Below are 18,804 nucleotides of genomic sequence, written 5' to 3'. Positions count from 1 at the left end.
GGGAGGGCGCGCCGAGCGCCGAGCACGGAGCGGCCTCTCCCGGGACGGGGAGGGCGGAGGGGCCGGGCCGAGCCCGTGTCCGCCCCGGGCGTCGCGCGGGCCGCGGCGGCGGCGGCGGGGCCATGGCGGTGGTGGAGGTGGCGGAGGCGACGGTGCCATGCCGGGTGCAGTATCTGGAGGACGCGGATCCCTTCGCCTTCGGCAGCTTCCCGGAGCCCCGACGAGCCCCGGTTTACGCCGTGGAGGAGGCGCTGGCCCTGGGGGCGCAGCTGCCCGCGCTGCACCGCCTGGTCGGGGCCCCGCTGCCGGTGAGCAGGGACGGGGACGGCGGGGAAAGCACCGTGCGGGGGAGCGGGTGGGGATGGCTGGCTGGAGGGGACCGGGGGGCGAGGGATCGGACGGTGTGTCCCCGGCAGCGCTCCCGGTGTGAGTCACGGCGGGGTTTGTGAGCTCCTGCGGGAGATGCCAGCCTCGGCCGGCCCCGATGAGTCGGCGGGAGGAAGAGGATGTGCTGCTCAGGGCAGGCAGGAACCCTGGCAGGGGGAAGCAGGATGAGGGCAGGCGTCCATCCCCATGTGGTTGGGGCTGAGGCAGGCAGCGTGTTCCCCACCGGCCTCGCACTTCCACGCCGGGAAGCCGGAGCGGAGCACACCGGCTCCGCCTGGGACCCTTCCAGTGCTGCTTCGTGCTGCGGCACCCGGAGCTTGGGACGGTGGTGGTGGGGGCGGAGGGCCACCAGCCCCTCATCTCACCGGTCCGGCAGCAGCTTTGTCAGCGGAGAGCAGTACGGAAATGCACGCTGAGCAATTTCCTTCAGCTGGGAGGAAGGCAGGAGGCCGAACGTGAAGCGAGGCACTGTGTCTTGTTTGTGTGTCCTCAAGTCTGGCTCGGGCTGGGAAGTGGAGGAGACACGGGACACAGGGCACCCTCCCTGCCTATCTCCTGTGGACGTGATGCTCTCGGAGCATCCTTCTAGGGATGGGGACAGGCTTGTTTTCTTCCTCAGGAACGCGGGACCCAGCAGAGCTTGGCAATAGCTGAGCATCTTCGTCTTGCAGCACCACAGGAGTGCAGGGAAGGGAGGCAGGAGCCCCGGCTGGCTGGGGGGAGCTCTGCTCAGAGCTAGAGCAGAGAGATGGAGCGACAGGAGGGGGAAATTCAGCTCGGTGTGCCCGACACTGAGCTTGCTGGCCTTCTAGGGGAGAGGGGATCACTTTGAGACCTTTGCCTGCACCAAAAAAAACCCCTCCCGTTTATTCCCCTTTTCATTTTTCTTGGAGCAAAGAAGCAGCGTCTCATGTCGCCGTCATGGGATTTTTAGGCGGTGACTAAAGGGAGTTTGTTTGGGAACAAACAGCCTGGAGACATGACGAATGGAGCAAACTCAAATTTCATGCGTGTGCTGTGCTCCCTGGGCAGGAGCTGGCTGTAACGGGATCGCCAGCCCGGAGTGCTGCCATGGTGGCACGGGGCAGGGGGAGGGGACACTGGACACTGCGTTCCCGAGGGCGGGAGCGTTGCAAGGAGGTCCTGTGCCCAGCAGAAGGGTGTTGATCCTGGGCTTTCAGGCTCTGTTCTCTACCTAATCCAAGCTCTGGATATTTTTTCCAGTAGTTTCCTCATATCATCCCATGACCCTTGGTGAAATCACAGGTGAACCGCCTGGATCCTGTTCTGGCTTTATAAACCAGATTTCTGGATTATATAGATTATAAACCATGCTGCCTTTATCACACAGCGCTCTCTGAGGCAGCAAGGGCTGCAGAATGTCCCACCTGACAAGCTGGGATGCTGGCTGGGGTTTGCATGAGCAAATGTGTTCATTGGGAGCCTCCTGCACTGGGATTTACAGCCTGTGGAGTGAGGTCAGTCTCTCAAGCCACCCAGCTCAGTTGAAATTCAGAGCTGGCACCCTTGGAGCCATGCAGATGTTGTTCCCCTGGCATGACCAGCCAAAGCCTCCCCTGGTGCCTTTTGTGCCAGGTAGCACTCAGCTCCATTAGTCACCGCCCTAAAATTAGTAAATGAACAGTCGGATTTTTCCCAAGGAACTGGCTGTAAAAAAATTCAACTGGGAATGCCTGGTGCCAGGTTTGTCCTGCTGGGCAGCATGCCTGGACCTGCAGAGCACTGGAAGAGGATTCAGCAGCCAGGAGGGAGCTGGGCTGGGGTACCCTCATAGCTGGAGGAAGATTGAGCCGCAGGCACCAAGGGGATGAGCTGCCATGGCAGAGCAGCTGAGCCCTACCCTTGCTGGGCCCAGCAAAGCAGCTCCCTGTGCTGGGAACAGCTTAGAGATGATGAGCAAGAGGGTTCTGGTGCAAGCATCAATGCCTTGAATAGCCTGTCCTGCCCCATGACACCCTTGGTGCTTCCTCTCCCTGAACAGGACCTGTCACTGATGACTTTTTCATGCTCTCCGGGAAGTGTGTTTGCTTGGAAATACCTTCCTGCTTTGTTTGCTGCTGCTGCATTGTTTGCCTCCAGGCTGATACTATCTTCTCCACTTTCCAGCATTTTTCTAGTACCCTTGGGTGATGCTTGGGCAGGGCGTGGCCATTCTCTGAACCTCTGCAGGCAGGTTTTGACAGGGCAGGTTTTTTGGCTGTCCTTTAAGTCCCCAAATGCTCCTGCGGCTCCCTTGAGCACTATCTCACCTCTGAATCTGGGGATTTTTCCAAACAATTGCAAAACCCATCAGGCTAGAGTTTTGCATTCTCCTTCCTCCCCCGGAAATCTGGGAAGAGCAAACAGTTCGCTGGCCTCAGTGCCATAAACTTGCTGAGAGCTCTTGTACTCAACAGAGGTGCTGGTGGGGCAATCTCTGTGTGTGAAGTGAGCAATCCCCATCCCACAGCCCTGTTGCCCTCTGTTTCCTAACAGGCTTGAGGAGGGCTTTGGTGAGGGTCTTTGCCCCACTTCACCCCTGGATGGTACGAAAGCAGTGAGGAGGGGTCAGCAGCACTGAGTGTTGGTGCTCAGCAGCTCCCAGCACTCCCCAGCTCCCAGCACCATCCCTGCATGGATCCCAGGAAGGGAGCTGCAGCCAGGCACTCATGCCACGGCTTTTCCAGGACACCAACTGCTGCCTGGGACTGGGCTCCTCCCACTGCCACAGGTCTGCTGATAAACAGCAGGAGATCTGTTAATGAGCAATGAGCCCAGCTGGAGGAGCTTCCAGAGGGAAGAAAGTTGGCACTTCTGGGCTGACTCTAGGTGACCTCTAGAGATCCCTCCTGGCTTGGGTATTATTTCCTGCCCCCATGATAAGGCAGTGGCAGTGTTCTCATCCACTTGCTGCCATCCATCATGCAGGAGTGGACAAGCACCTGAGTGTCCTGGCAAAGGACACCCCTCTTAACCCTGTAACTAAATTGTGGTGAATGCACTTGGCTGGGATTGGGGTTGGGGTTGGGGTGGGTCCTGTGGCTCGTGTAACTCTACAAACCATCAGCCCCTGTGTGTTTTGGGAGGAAGAGCAGCAGCTGATGATGTTCTTTCTGACATGTCAGTGCCTTGTGTTTAACTGCTGCCTACTATATTTAAATAATATATTTTTCCTGTAGTTTCCCCACAGCCTTTCTAGAAGAGCTGCAGCGATGCTGAGAAATTGTGGTTACTGCAAAAAGAAAGTGTTAGAAAGGGGGTAAAAGTGGTAAAAGTGTTTCCTTTGCTGACAGATAAAGAGGATATTTGTTGCCTGGCCTTGGAGCATGTGGGGATGCTGCGATAGGGGTGAGCAGGAAAATGTGATGCTGTGCTGGGTGGTGTGAGTTCATCTGTGCATGGACAATGTCTCCATACTGGAGGTGAGAAGGTTTCCATCACAGTCCCATTGAATCCTGGAACAGTTTGGATTTGAAGGGACCTTAAAGGGATCATCTTGTTCCATGCCACTGCCATGGGCAGGAACACCTTCCATTAGAGCTCTTGTTCCAAGTCCCATCCACCCTGGCCTTGAACACTTCCAGGGATGGGGCATTCAACACAGACAGAATCCTTTTCCAGGTTGTGGATCCTTGTTCTACATCAGGGTTGGCACAAGCATCGTGTCCTCAGCAAGACCCCAGAACCTCCCTGTGAATGGGTGAAGGGCATCCATCCTGCTGCAGGGTGGCTGGGACTCCCAGGAGCCACGGGCTGCATGTGTGAGCGTGGGATACTCTCCTCTCCCAGCTCTGCTTTGCCTTCAAGTCCCCATTGCCTTCAAAGTCTGGCTCATTTTGTAATGGTTTACCAGGCAGGAGACAGATGAACCAGAGCCACCCTGCACTGGGAGCTGTCAGTAACCTGTGACCCCAACTTGCTGCCCCAGCACCATGACACTGAGACCTCAGCTTGATCCTACAGGGTATAAACCCCCTGTCTGAATAACCCCTGGCCCTGGGGCAGCTGCTGCTCCTTGGTGTGGAAGTGCTGCCCGGGATTTTTGGCAGGGCTGCAGGAGCCTGGGATGGCCTCTCCCCATCCCCAGGGAGGCCACAGCCAAGCCAGGGCCCAGGGCTTGGAGCATCCCTAGTGGGAAACATTGCCAAGCTCACACGGGAAATACACAGGGTCAGGTCCCAGGGGCTTGGCCTCCCCCCCACAGCTGGGACATGTCAGCAGCCCCAGAGGAGCTGGGGATGTTAACTCTGGCTTGCTGGGGCTGTGGCAGCTCAGAGAAGGCAAGGCTTTTGTTCTGAGGGTGATTTGCTCTTTGCTGACATAGAGTGCCTAGGTGCATACAGGGATGCCTGAGGGATGCCCAGGAGGCTGGCAGAGGTGCCAGTGGGGATGCAGGGGTTGGCCAGGAGGATGCCCAGGAGTATGCAGGAATTGGCTGGGTGGATGCAGGGATGTCCAGGTCGATGCAGGGATGCAGGACAGCCTGTTCCAGTGGAGAGATTGAAGCATTCCCCAGTGAGCAAACCCAGTGTGGGGTCAGTGTTAGGGACTGACGCTGTGAAGGCAGAGCTGGCAGCCAGGAGTACCTGCCCAGTGCCAGGTGCTGTGTTTGCCAAGCCTATGTTTGCTGCACATTGCCATGGCTGGCTGGCGTGGCCAGCAATGTCCAACCCAACAACAGTGCCCTGCCAAATTGCCCATGTTAACTACTTCAATTAATGTGTCATTTGACTTTACCCTGTGGTATTAAAGTCACACTCACAGTGAATTCATATGTGTAAGCTGGTGCCCAATGCTGGGATGCAAGGAGATGGGAATGTTATGGAAAAGAATCCCAGTGAGACACAGGAGGCATACCCAATATTGCAGTGGGATCTCCAGGGCCACAGTGGGGAAGGGCATTGATGGGAAAGGTAGAGAAGCTGTGACTGTTCCCATCTGAGCTCCTCAGCCACAGGACTGTGCTTGGAGCTTTTGCAATTTGGGGTTGAAATTGAGGTGGGGTTTTAGATGGCTGATGGATCCCCACTTCTCTCCCCGATTGCTGCTTTTGTTTGCACAAGAGCAGCTTTAATAATGGGGTTTTATCCCCAGTCCTCAGTTCCTGCCCTGCAGATGTGTTCCTTGGAGATGGTTGAGCAGGGAGAGGGTGGGGCAGGGGAGTTGCAAGTGCTTTAGGAACAGATCCAGATGTGCAGGGGAGGCAGGGTGCTGGCACTGCCCTCCCTCTGCTTCTGCTCATGCCTTGAGGGTGAATTGCCGTGTCCCAGAAGACCTGGCTGGGTGCTGTGGGGTGCTGCTGGCTCCAGGGTACCTCAGGACTTTGTGGGTGCCGTGCACCATGGGTGCTGTGCATGGATTTTCTGGGAAGGTGCCCCTTGCCCCGCCTTGTCTCAGGACTGTGCTTATCCAATTCTGATGGAAGATACTACGTGGCTCTGGGCTGAGTCAGAGGGTGTGTCAGCCAGGGCACATCCCAGAGATTTGCACTGCTTTGGGGGGTCCCTGCCTGGGCTGGGTGCCCAACAGTTCCCTCAGACCCAGTCCCTGCAGGCAGGGGCAATTTGCCAGCTCTGGGAGGAGATGGATCCTGCCCCAGCTGAGCCCCCGCTGACTAAGGGAGAGCCCCAGGGAGCCAATCAACCTCTTGCCATGGTTCCCACCCAGGGATTGCCAAGGAGCTCAATGCTGGCAGGACTGCCCTCACTCAGCCTTTTCCTGCCTGGGGCTCCATGTTTCTCCACAATCAGTGCCAGGCTGAGGCAGAAGGTGCTGGGACATCTCCCTGCAGAGCCAGTGGCTGGGGACAGGTGGGACATGCCACCCCACTGCAGGATGTGTCTGCCAACTGAGTTTGGTGTGAGTGGGAGGGTGACCTGGGAATGCTCTGGGAGCCTGTAGGGCTGTGGTGGGCATGGGCACTCAGCCTTGCTGTCTGCATCCCCAGCTGGAGGACTGCACGCTGCAGATCTCACCCTCTGGACACTACCTGGACCTTGACTTATCCCTGCTGGAACAGAAGGATGATCTGGAGGGTTTCTATGAGGAGGTCAGGTAGGGCACATGGGGTACCTGAGCCCTGTGGGGACACAGGGACCCCACATGTGTGTGTACACCATGGGCAAGGAGCCACGGGTTGGGGTGGTCCCACTGCAGGCACTCAGAGCACATTTTCCCTCACCTCAGGAAGGGGAGACGGCCGACCCTGATCCTGCGCACGCAGCTCTCCGTCCGAGTCCATGCCATCATCGGTGAGTCGGGGCTGCTCCCTCCTCCAGCCTGGTCCAGCAGCTCCACTGCCCTGGATGGGGGAGGTTTGGCCTCTGCAGTGAGTTTTGGCCAGGGTTTTTGTGATGGAGAGGGCTGCTTCCACCCCATAACCCCTCCCAGAGATCAGGGGATGTGGTCCTCGTGGGGTACCCGCTGGGTTAATCCCCTCCATCCTCAGAGATCAGGACTTTTGCCTCTTGGGCTGGGAGCCCACCACCCACTGCAGTTATTCTGGGTCACTCAGGCAAGCTCTAAATATAGCTGTGAAGACATAAACAAAGGGCTCTTGCGCAGCAGAAAGTGCTGCCATGGTTCAGGCAGCCTGCTCTGAGGTCCTGCAAAATATTCAGGAGTCTCAAGCCTTTTTTTTGTCTTTGGCAGGGGGAAAACAAGCACTGAGAAGAGTGATGCCAGATGGGCATCAGCTGACTGTGCAGGGCTGCAGCTGAACCATGCAGGAAGGGGCAGGAAGCCCAGGGTCAGGGTCATGGTCGTGCTCTTTGCCAGCAGTTCCCAGGCTCTGTCTGAGCGCTGAGCTCTTCTGCTTTTCCTCCCAGCAGCTCTGCCTTCCCTCCCAGCTCTGACAAGCTGATAAGCAAGTGGAGGAGGCTGCCGGGACACTGTGTTTTACAGGGCATATCTGGAGGACTACTTGGACATCTTGTTTTTGGCTTGTTGCAGCTCTAAGCCTGACCCAAATAAGTTGGGATGTGTGGCTAACTCGGTTTTTGCATGTGGGAAGTGCTGGTTCCCAATGGCCTTGGTGTCTTCATGGGGCCTTCCAGCTTCCCAATGCCCTGGCTGCTCCACGCTGGCTCCTGCCTGCAGGCACACCCCCAAAAGCACATAGTCTCTACCCCAGTGACAGTCCTGTCCCCGAGCAACCTGTGTCACACTACTGGCCTTCCTATCCTGTGGATTTTTCCCAAGCTCCGAGGCTGCTGGGAACTTTGGAACCATGACATGGCTGTGCCCAGGGAGGGATGGCTAAAAGTAGCTCAGCCTCTTGCCTCTGTTCCTGTTTAGGTTCTGCAAAGGAAACCAGAGGGGATATTTGTGTCATTGCTGGTCAGAAAAAGAGGGCAAAAAAAAAGGAAATAGGAAAGTGAGAGGGCTGAAATACGTAGTTGTGGTAGAGCAGCTGCTCCCAGCCAGTGTGTCCCACAGCCAGGACAGTGCTGGGGTGATGGCACAGAGATCAGGATCAGGATAAGTCAGGATGAGGGGCTTTCCCAGGAAGCCTCAGTTCAGCAGTGAGCCACTCACACCACATCTCTCCTTTCCTCCCAGAGAAGCTGTACAACTCACGGGGGCCCGAGCTGCGCAGGTCCCTCTTCTCCCTGAAGCAGCTCTTCCAGGTGAGGTGATGCTGGTGTGGTGGGGGACAGGGGCTCCCCCAGGGCTGGCCGCCACACTGCAGTAACACTTGGCCTTCTTCCCTCAGGAGGACAAGGACCTGGTGCCAGAGTTTGTGAACCTGGAGGGGTTGACGTGCCTGATCAAAGTGGGGACAGAGGCTGACCAGAACTACCAAAATTACATCCTCCGGGGTTGGTATTTGGGCACAGGGCACCTCTGGAGCAGGTTCCCTAAAGAAGCTGTGGATGCCCCATCCCTGGAAGTGTTCAAGGCCAGGTTGGATGGGTCTTTTATGCAACCTGTGGCAGGGGAGTTGGAATGGGTCTTTAAGGTCCCTTCCAACCCAAAGCATTCCAGGATTCTATGCTTGTCCCCAGGGAGGAAGGCTGGCACTCAGGGTGAGCAAGCCACAAAGTCTGCCAGGGCTACTCTGCCTTCCCAGCAGCCAGACATTGCCCTTGCTGCAGTGATGCTGTGCAGGGATGGGAATTCCCAACCCCTGCCTGCTGCAGCATCAGCCTGCCCACTCTCTGCCTTGCAGCCTTGAGCCAGATCATGCTCTTCGTGGATGGAATGCAAGGTGTCATCAACCACAATGAGACTGTCCAGTGGCTGTACACACTCTCAGGAAGCCCAGTGAGTGTCTGTTGCTCTTGGGGGGCTGTCTGTGCCCTCCACTGCATCCCCTTCCCTGCTTGCGGCTGTCCCCTTGAACCATCCCTCAGAGGATGTGCTTCACTCTCTGCCTCTGGGCTTGGTACTCTGGTATCTTTGCTTGTGTTGGGTCCTGCTCCCAGCCTTCTGGAAGTCACCCAGGATCTGCAGACCTCCCTATCCTGATGTGACCACATTCCCAGGCACAGAGCTTGAGTAAGACACTCCTGCTCTAGGTCCCTTCCCAGTGCCTCTCAGCCATCAGCCTCACAGCTGCAGGTCCCTGGCCCCACGGCAAAGCTCCCAGTCCTGGGGCATGGGCACAGCCACCCCACATTGCCCCAGCAGCACGCTGGCAGGCCCCTGTCACTGCTGCTGTCCCAGCTGCCATCCCTTGTCCCAGTTTCGCCTGGTGGTGAAGATGGCACTGAAGCTGCTCCTGGTGTTTGTGGAGTACACAGAACCCAACGCCTTGCTGCTCATCCGCGCCGTCAATGCCGTGGACCAGGCGAGAGGTGAGCGCAGCTCCAGCCACCTGCGAGGTCCCTACTGGGGGACAGTGTCCCCTCCCAGCCTGCATGTCACCTGTTCATCCCTCTTTTCCCAGGTGCCTGTCCATGGTCCAACTTAATGGCCATCCTGGAGCAGCGCAACGGGGCTGACACGGAGCTGCTGGTGTTCACCATGACACTGATCAACAAGGTCTGTGGGGGTGTCCCCGTGGTGCCACACTGCTGGGGCTCAGTGTGGGTCACCCCAGTGCCAGCAGCATCCCTCTGATTCTGCCCAGACGCTGGCAGCCCTCCCAGACCAGGACACCTTCTATGATGTGACTGACTGCCTGGAGCAGCAGGGCATGGAGCAGGTGGTGCAGCAGTACCTGGGCAGCAAGGGCACCGACCTTGACTTGAAGCAGCAGTTCACAATCTACGAGGTGAGTGGGGCTCCAAAAGGATCTGGCCACATACTGCCTGCCTCCAGCAGGGAGGGTGAGTGCATGGGGTGGCAGGGATGCTGCTGTACCCAGTCCCATGCCCCTGGTCCCTCCACAGAGTGCTCTCAAGCTGGAGGATGATGTGGAAGAGCCACCCTCAGGGGGACGCAAAGAGCGGAGGAGGACAGATGAGGGCCGGCGTGGGTGGCGATCCCAGGGTGGCTCCCAGGATCCCAGTGCCGATGCCCAGCCACTGCTGGGGTCTCCTGACACTCCAAAGGAGCCCCCAGCTGAGGACACCCCGCCTATCCCTGCACCAAGCAGCCCAGCACAGTAAGTGCAGCTGGAGGTGTTCTGTGGTGGGGATGCTCCTGGGATGGTGAAGACACCGAGATGCCGCATAAGCAGCACTTGGATCCATTGCTGGTGTGAGGGTGGAGAGCAGTCCTGTGGGACTGGGACCTGCTCTCAGTCCCTGTCAACTTCTTCCAGACCCTGTCCCACCAGCATCTACAACAGCACGTCCAGCGTGCGGCTGGCCCTGGCCTCCTCCCCGGCTGAGAAGGAGCAGCCCCCGGGCCCAGGAGAGCGCAGCGTCTACAAGTAAGGAGCCAGGGGGGGCTGGGGGCATGGAGGTCCCCCAGGGCAGCAGGGTGGGCTCCCAGGAGCGTGAGGTGTGTCCATCCCAGGGCACACTCTGCCTTTCCCCTTGGGGAAACAGTCTGGGAGGGTACTGGAGCTGGAGAGATGTATGAGGGGGCAGCAGGTATCAAAGGGTCCAGCCAGGGGCTCCAAGGCATCCTTTGGGCATGCACAGCTCTGCTCCAGCTCCTCATTCTCCTCTCTGCCCATGCTTGCCCTCTCCTCTGCCCACTCTTTCTGTCTTTCCTTTTGCAGGCTGCACCAAACTGCCCCTGTCTGGTAAGTGCCTGGCTCTGCACGTGCATGCTCCCTCCCAGCATGATCATAGAATCATAGCATCCTGGAATAATTTGGGTTGAAAGGGACCTTAAAAATCATCTAGTTCCAATGCTTCCACTAGATTGCTCAAAGCATCCAGCCTGGTCTTACAGGGATGGGGCATCCACAGCTTCTCTGGGCTACCTATGCCAGTGTCTCACCAGCCTCATAGGAAGGAATTTCTTCCTAATACCCAATTTAAACCTACTCTCTTTCAGCTTAATGTCCTATTAATTCTCCCTTGCCCTATCCTGTGGGGGAGCAGTCACTTGCACTCACCTTGCTGCCCCATCCCTTGCCTCTCCCCTTCAAGTCCTACCTGTGGGACCCCAACCCACTCCCCCATCACCCCACAGGATGTGGCACGCTCTGATCCCTGCTTTGGGGTGAGGTGTCCTTGCTGGGGGTGGCACAGCCCTCTCCAGGTGATGGACAATGTCCCATCTCTCCAGCACCTGATGCCACGTGGTGCCTGGGCCGGAGGGGACTTGCCAGGGCTCTCCTGGCTCCCTGTGAACCCTGGGGCCATGGGGCAAGGGTTCCATGCTGGAGGGCTGCCAGGTGGGTGTGTGCAGGATGCACGAGCCCCGGGGGACTGCCAGCAGAGGGAGCTAACCCCTGTTTTCCCTCAGGCGGGAGGATGCCCCCTCCTTGCATGGGGACAAGCCTATTTTGAAGAAGTTTGAGTAAGTAGAGGCATGCGTGTGTCTCCAGGCATGCGCTTCCTTGGAGTGGTACCCGGCTGGAGGTATCTGGGCTCTGGCCACCCAGGGCATGAGGAGCAGGATCATGCCCTCAAGTCTCTGCCTTGGTGCCTTCCTTTGCAGCTTTTGGATGAGGGTTGCACTGAGCACCAGGTCTGTTGGGACCAACTGGTGACAGCAGCACCCTGTTGGCACAGCTGTGGGGCCATCACCTCTCTCTGCAGGGCTCAGAGGAGGTTGAGTCCTTGGTGTCCCCAATGAGGTGTGGCCAGTGCAGGGGGTTTCTGTGCTGTGGGACTGCCTGTGCAGTGTGGCATGGTGTGGTTCATTGGTTGTCCCTATTGTCCCCATCCCTGCTTTGTTTTTGGCCAACATCCACCCCATCTTGCAGAGCTCGCTTTTTGGAGAACCTGGCTGCAGCCCAGAAGGAGAAGATCTCTTCCATGGCCAAGGGACGGCTCGACATCCTTAGCGATACTACACTGGAGCATCCTACTGCTCTTGCATGGGAAAGAGACCATGGCACCTCTGATCCCGGGATGGAGCCACCCAGCATAAGTAGGTGCTGCCAGGGTGTGTGTTCCCAGCTCATCTGGGTCCCTGGGTGGGGATTAGTGGCCCCTCAGTCCCCATCCCATGCCTGTATCTGTGACACACAGAGCCTTGGAGGAGCTGGTCGTACCTCCTTGCTCAAAATGCCGGCATCTGAGCACACCTCACTGCAGAGCAGGACTCCAGCTCTACACTGAGTCAGCACCACCTGCCCCCTCCAAGCAGATTATTCCAGCTTCTCCCTCTCTCCCTGCAGGGTCTTGTTTGGCTCGATCTGACATCACTGACTCCTGCAGCACCATCTCCTCTGACACCAAGTTTATGCTGGACATGCTCTATGCCAAGGGCTCCTCAGAGTCGGGGAGGGAGAAGGTGTTCCATGAAATACCTTTATCCACCCAGATCCAGGGTGAGGTGGAGATGGACACCAAGGGAAGCAGCAGCCAGGAGCAGGAGAGTGCCCGGCCCCGTGGCAGGGCTCCAGATGGGCCAGTAGCCAGCGCCCATGCCAAGCTGGTACGTGCCATGTCCAGCATAGATGATGAGACCCACACACAGAAGCTGGAGAGCACTGGGATGATGCCCATCAAAAAGGAAACGGAGCTGACATGGGAGCGCCTGGAGACCGTCCCCGTGCAGCTGAAGATCAAGGACATGGACTTCACTGACTTGGGGGAAGAAGAAGATTTTGACATCCTGGACACGGGGCAAATGACCAACGGGTCTTTCCTCCATCCTGGCATTGAAGCAATGAGTGCTGGAACATTCATGGCTCCCCCTCCACCTCCTCCCCTCCCTGGTTGCCCACCACCTCCACCTCCTGCCCTCCCTGGTTGCCCACCACCACCACCACCACCACCTCCTGCCATCCCTGGTTGCCCACCACCACCACCTCCACCTCCTGCAGTCCCCGGCTGCCCACCCCCACCAGGGCTGCCAGGTCCCTCAGCAACAGATGGCCCCTCCGAGGCCAAGAAGAAGAGGACAGTGAAGCTCTTCTGGAAGGAGCTGAAGCAGCTGGATGGCACTGTGGGGACTGGCAGGTTTGGCCAGGGGACACTTTGGGCATCCCTGCAGAATGTCGAGGTCAATACTGCAAAACTGGAGCATCTCTTTGAGTCACGGTCAAAGGAAGCGCCAACCTCAAAGGTACCAGTGGGCACCCATTGGTGGAGGGGCATTGAGGGGTGGGAGGAAGGCTGTGGGTTCCTGTGGGGATCCTGTTACCCCTACCCTGTCTCAAGGATGGGCACCAGAAGCCTGGAGGCTCAGTGGGGATGATTATGTGCAGTGCCCAGATTTGGTTTGGCTCACAGCCTCATCTGTGTTTGGTTCCCTGTGTTCATAAGTTCATGAAGGTGAGCCCTTTGCCTGGCTGTCCCCATCCATCCTGTCCTGTTTGCAGAAAGCCATTGATGGGAAGAAGGTGGTGGTGGTGTTGGACCCCAAGAGGAGCAACGCCATCAACATTGGCCTCACTGTGCTGCCACCCGTCCATATAATCAAGACAGCCGTGCTCAACTTTGATGAGTTTGCAGTCAGTAAGGAAGGGATTGAGGTGAGCACAAGAGAAGCAGGCTCAGCTCCTCTGAGGTCCTCAGCAGGTCATTTCCCCAGGCTAGGCGACATCCATGCCATGATGCCTGGGGTGACACATCTTACATATGGAGACTGACATATCCCTCTTTCCTTGCTCCAGAAAATCCTAACCATGGTTCCAACTGAGGAGGAAAAACAGAAGATCCAGGAGGCCCAGTTGGCCAATCCTGATGTTCCTTTGGGCTCTGCAGAGCAGTTCCTGCTCTCCCTGTCTTCCATCAGTGACCTCACGGCCAGGCTCCAGCTCTGGGCCTTCAAGCTGGACTATGAGAGCCTGGAGCAGGTACGGAGCCATGTACCCCATCTCCCCTCTGCCCTCCCACTGCTGACACCTCAGCAGTGCTAAGCACTGAGCCAAGCATGTTTCTGGTGAGGAACAGTCATATCCAAACATGGGAGGTGCCCCAGCATGGCTGGGGATGGGCTGCAGATCCCCAAGGCAAGCATGGGCTTGGATTGATCAGGAGGTAGTTGTCCTCGTGGGTGAATGCTGAAGCTCCCAAGGGAGAGAATGGCCAAGGGATCTCACCCGCTTCTCCCTCACTCAGGAGATCGCAGAGCCGCTCTTTGATCTGAAGGTAGGCATGGAGCAGCTGGCCAGAAATCACACATTCAAGTGCATCTTGGCCACGCTGCTGGCGACGGGCAACTTCTTGAATGGTTCCCAGGTGAGGAGCAGGGTGAGGACCAGCCATGGTTTGTGGGCACCTAGAAGGGTCTGTGGGGAGCTGGGAGGTGCTGGTGGGGACCCAGTGGATCTGCAGACTGGAGGTCTGCTGGAGTAGGGACGAGAGTCCCTGCTGAGTCCATTGGGTTTCAGAGCAGAGGCTTTGAGCTCGGCTACCTGGAGAAGGTCTCAGAAGTGAAGGACACAGTGCACCGGCAGTCCCTGCTCTACCATCTCTGCCAGATGGTGGTAGAGAAGTTCCCAGAAACCACTGACCTCTACTCAGAAATTGCCTCCATCACCCGCTCTGCCAAGGTGAGGCAAGGCAGGTGACACCTGGGCAGGGGGAGGGTGTGGGTCCTCTGGCTGCCCAGCTACACCAGCATGGCCAAGGACTGACACCTCACTCTTGCAGATTGACTTTGAAGAGCTGGCCAACAGCCTGGTGCAGCTGGAGCGGAGGTGCAGGGCCTCCTGGCACAACCTGAAGGTGATTGCCAAGCATGAGACCAAGCCAGTGCTGAAGACTAAGCTGACAGAGTTCCTCAAGGACAGCACCCAGCGCATCATCGTCCTGAAGGTGGTGCACAGGCGTGTCCTCAACAGGTTGGTGGCTTGGGGACACAGCAGGAACCTTGCAGTCCTGTTGGTGGCCCTCCATGACTGATGTTCCCGTAGGTTTCACTCCTTCCTGCTGTACCTGGGGTACCCAGCGAGCGCGGTGCGGGATGTGAAGGTGACATCCATCTGCAAACTGCTGCAGGAGTTTGCCCTGGAGTACCGCACCTGCCGGGAGCGCGTGCTGCAGCAGCAGAAGAAACGCGCCGCCCACCGCGAGCGCAACAAAACTCGGGGCCGGCTCATCACCGAGGTACGGGGACACTTGCCTGGGTGCCAGCAGGAGGTGATGCTCCCCATGTCCCCAACACCAACCTCTCCTCCTATTGCAGACTGAGAAATTCTCCGGCATTGCCGAGGCAGTTCTGCCGCCTGCCGTGGTGTCCAGCAGCCCCAGGGAGCAGATGGAAGCGGGTCACGAGAGCATGAAGATTGTGCTGACCTCCCCCACAGATATCCCTGCCCGCCGCAGCCGAGCCAGCCAGGGTAGGAGCAGGATGGCAGAGGAACTCAAGACATGCCCAGCTGGCCAGGAGCACCAGGTGCCAGCATCCTCATTGTCCCCATGCAGGAACAGGGCATGGCACCCCGACCCAGGGCTCTCCAGCCCAGGAGGATGTTCCCAGCTCACCTGATGATGCTTCAGATGAAATCATGGACCAGCTGGTGAAATCAGTGACACACAATCCCAACCCCCGACCCTGCCCCAACAAGGAGCGCAGGAGGTCCCGTGGCAATAGGAAGTCCTGTAAGTCCCATTCCTGTGTCCTTGTGCCCTGTTCCATCTCTGTTCTACGCTCTGTCCCTGTACTCTGTCCCATTTCCATGTCCCTGTCCCATGTCTGTGTCCCTGCTCAGATGCTTTTTCCCAGCTCTGTGTCCCTGTCCCCTTACCCTTTCCCATCTCTTTGTCTCTCTTGCCATGCCCTGTCCCATCTCTCCTCCCAGGCTCTGCCCAATCCCCATACTCCTTCTCATCTCTGTCCCCATCACTGTCTTGTTCCATCTCCATGTCTCTGTGCTCTATCCCTTGTCCTCTGTGTCCTTGTTCCCATGCCCTGTCTAGTTCCTTCCCCATGGGCCACCCGTGACCTGCCATGCTGAGCCCACCAGACGGGATGTACCCTGAGACCAGTCCATGCCAGTGCACCCCATTACCCTGTCCCTGCCTGAGCAGGCCCCCATGTGTGGGGACTCTGGCACCCAGTGCTGCTCGTGCTGGCAGTGCCACACTCTGCTCTTCCCGCAGTGCGGCGGACACTGAAGAGCGGCCTCACCGACGAGCTGGTGCAGGCCCTGGGCCTGGGGCGGGCACCTGGCATGGAGGTTTGAGGGGGCTCTGGCTGCTCCCCACTGCCAGCAGCCCCAGGGCAGGATGTGGTGGCAGCCCCTGTGGTCCCAGGAAAGGCACACTCTGCACCTTTGGCCTCGCCTCACTTTTTCCTGCTGGCCTCCAGCTCCCAGAGGTGCAGGGAGCAGAATGGGAGTGATGGCCCAGAGCTGCTCCATGGCGACTGGGATGGAGGATGCTCAGCACTCGTGCTTGGAGGCTCGAGGTTCATCTTCTCAACAGTATTAGAGCGGTCAAGGGGCTGGACTCAGACCCCCTCTGGGAACTGGGTCTGGCCCACAGCCGCTGTGGCAATAAAATGATCTGATATGCTGCCGGCATCTCCTGTTCCTCTACCTGAGAGGCCAGAATGACTCCCTCCCTGGCCAAGCCAGTATCCCTTCTCCTGCAACCCCAACCCTGCTGCCTGGGGCAAGCACTCAGCCAGCCCTGTGGCTTGTAGGCACCATTGTCCCTCTGGGAACAGCATGATCCCCTCTGTACCAGGACAGCTGGGGGATTTTTCCAGAAGGAGCAAGGACTGCTGCCAGGCTCAAGGCTGCACGCTCAAGGACAGGAGCAGTGGCTCGAGCACAAGGCCACAGCACAGTAAAATTGTCTCACACTTCACCTCTCCTTTACAAACCTCTGCTGGGGTGTTTAGCCAGACCCAGACCTGGGTCAGAGGCAGGGTGGTTGTTCCCCTCTAGGGGCAGGTCCAGGGCACAGCAGCCGTGTTCCCCAGCTGCAAGCCTCAGAAATACCAGTGCTTGGCAAAGACAGGCTGCTTGTTCCTGTAAATGCACCAAGACCAGCATCTGCCTGTCCCCATGGGAGCCTGGGAGATGTTCCTGCCACCTCCTGTCCCAGTGTGGCTCATGCCATGCCAGACACGGATTAAACCCCACACTGGGTGTGATGCTCCTCGCAGTGGGAGCCATTTCTCAGCATCCCCCTCTGCCAGTGCTCTGGGCACTCTCACCTGTGGTAGAGGCATTTGGGAATGGTGTCACATCATCCATCACGACAGCTCCACCTCGGCGCTGCCCTGGCGCTGCCTCCAGCCCTGAATCCCGCACAGCAGGTCTCTGTGGCCTTCAAGGAATGAAGAAAAACTCCACCGGGCAGGGCAGCTTTTTCCTCCTGGCTATCTCTGCCCAGGGTTGTTACTCTCCCACGAGGCTGGACATGCCAGTCTGCCCCAGCCTGCAGTGTCTGAGATCTTCCTGAGTGGCCCTGAAAGCAGCAAGATGCCACACTGAGAGCTGCAAGTGTCCCAGAAGTGCCTCAAGATATGGTCTGGCTTTTCTGGCCTCTGGGTGCTTGACTTGGTGCTGCAAAGAGAGGACAAAGAGGTTATGACAGGTAACAGTGAGCCACAGGAGGAAGGAGAAGGGGCTGAGAAAGCACCTTCTTGACCCCCTGCACCTACTCCAGGTACCTAAAATGATATTGCATATGTCACAGTCTAGGGTTGTTACTCCTGAGGGCTTGCTGGGGACCACTGAGGCAGGGTGCAGAGGAATGTGCTTGGGTTTTTCCACCTTTTTTTTTTTTTCAGCCTTGCTGTTATTTCCAGGATTCCCAGCCTGGCCCTGGACACACGCTGCCCTTGAGTGGCGCCTGAAGTGCTTGGCTTGGCCACAGCACAAGTCATTTATGCCAAAAATATGACCAGCAGGGGTGACCCCTGAGAAGGAGAGGGGGTGGCAGGATGCTGGAGGCACCTTTGCAAGCTGAGGGGGGTTTGGGGCAGTCAGATGAGGCTTGGTGGGGACCTGGGACACATGTGGCCTCAGGCAGCATCAACAGAGATGGGGTTGGGGTGCTGCAGCCCCAGTGGACTTCTCGAGGGGGGATGAAGGGCAGGACACCCCAGGGCACTCAGCACCTCCATTCCTTCATCCATCTCCATCCCTGCGTGGCTCCTGCCCAGCCAGCCCGGGACCACGAGCTGTGTGTTGCTGCCACGAGGGGGCACGGTGGCCACACGCAGGCGAGGCCACCCTAAAGGACGCTTCCTGTCCCGAAAGGATGCCCCGTGTCCCGCCGCTCGCTCTTCAGCGACTCGCCAACAAAAATGGGCTTCATTTTGTTGTTCTCCCCTGGCTGGCACCCGGCGGGGCTGCACCCTGCTCCCCCCACCCAGAGACACAGCCTGCCTCTTTCATGTCTCCTGTTGAATGACAGCCGCGTCCTTGGTCCTGGCTGTTTGTCTGGCCGGCGGGGACAGGCTCCGGTCCCCTCTGATCAGCTGTGTCTCCACGGCTTGTCCCTGGCCCTCATCCTGCCCTGGCCCCGTTCCAGGCAGTGGGGAGAAGCAGGGGACAGCAGGAATGAGCCTGGCTCCACTTTATGTTGCATTTTTGCTCTTCTGTATTTTCCACCCTTACTGTGATAGATGTTCCCTGCCTTCTCCATTCCAACTTTTCCATGGGACTGTCCCAGCACAGGATCCTGTTTGCTGCCACACTCTGAGGTTGGCTACAGCTTCATGCTACATGGGCATGTCCCCAGTGCCACCCCCAAGCTCACCTTGTGTGGGAAGCACAATTACCATCAGTGACAGCACAACCTCTCTTCTCCTCCCAGGTCAGAACCATCTTGAACACTTCTTGCAAATACTGGTGCACCCTAGCCACCTTCCAGAAGCATTATGATCATCTACACCCCCCACCCCCCCCAAATTTCTCCTCCTGCCTCAGCTGGAGGACACCTACTCCACTTCCTGGCCTCAACCCTCTTAAGCAACTTCAGGCTGACAACATGC

The 18,804-nt window shown here is 57.9% G+C and overlaps 1 protein-coding gene across 4 annotated transcripts; it reads left to right on the top strand.

The window, feature by feature from the left end:
• The first annotated feature begins 20 nt into the window (after positions 1-20).
• On the top strand, positions 21-16,367 carry FHOD1 (formin homology 2 domain containing 1). Of its 4 annotated transcripts, XM_071440577.1 has the most exons (22): positions 123-308; positions 6,335-6,441; positions 6,574-6,638; positions 7,948-8,015; positions 8,102-8,207; positions 8,558-8,652; positions 9,074-9,185; positions 9,278-9,372; positions 9,461-9,604; positions 9,723-9,937; positions 10,097-10,207; positions 11,660-11,826; positions 12,077-12,969; positions 13,226-13,378; positions 13,520-13,702; positions 13,968-14,087; positions 14,240-14,401; positions 14,502-14,692; positions 14,765-14,957; positions 15,037-15,190; positions 15,276-15,452; positions 15,954-16,367. In XM_071440577.1, the coding sequence occupies exons 1-22, from the start codon at positions 123-125 to the stop codon at positions 16,034-16,036; spliced, it is 3,780 nt and encodes a 1,259-aa protein (XP_071296678.1). In that variant the 3' UTR covers positions 16,037-16,367. The 4 variants fall into 4 exon arrangements, 3 of the variants coding, with proteins under 3 accessions (XP_071296679.1, XP_071296678.1, XP_071296677.1); XM_071440576.1 differs by lacking the exon at positions 15,954-16,367 and having other exon boundaries at positions 15,276-15,925; XR_011681309.1 differs by lacking the exons at positions 15,037-15,190; positions 15,276-15,452; positions 15,954-16,367 and having other exon boundaries at positions 14,515-14,692; positions 14,765-14,898.
• Positions 16,368-18,804: the final 2,437 nt, after the last annotated feature.

This window comes from Agelaius tricolor, unplaced genomic scaffold (assembly GCF_023055355.1).
Source record: "Agelaius tricolor isolate 1412-34295 unplaced genomic scaffold, bAgeTri1.0.p SCAF_15, whole genome shotgun sequence".
NCBI classification, from domain to species: domain Eukaryota; kingdom Metazoa; phylum Chordata; class Aves; order Passeriformes; family Icteridae; genus Agelaius; species Agelaius tricolor.
This window is presented reverse-complemented; position numbering and strand designations above follow the sequence as displayed.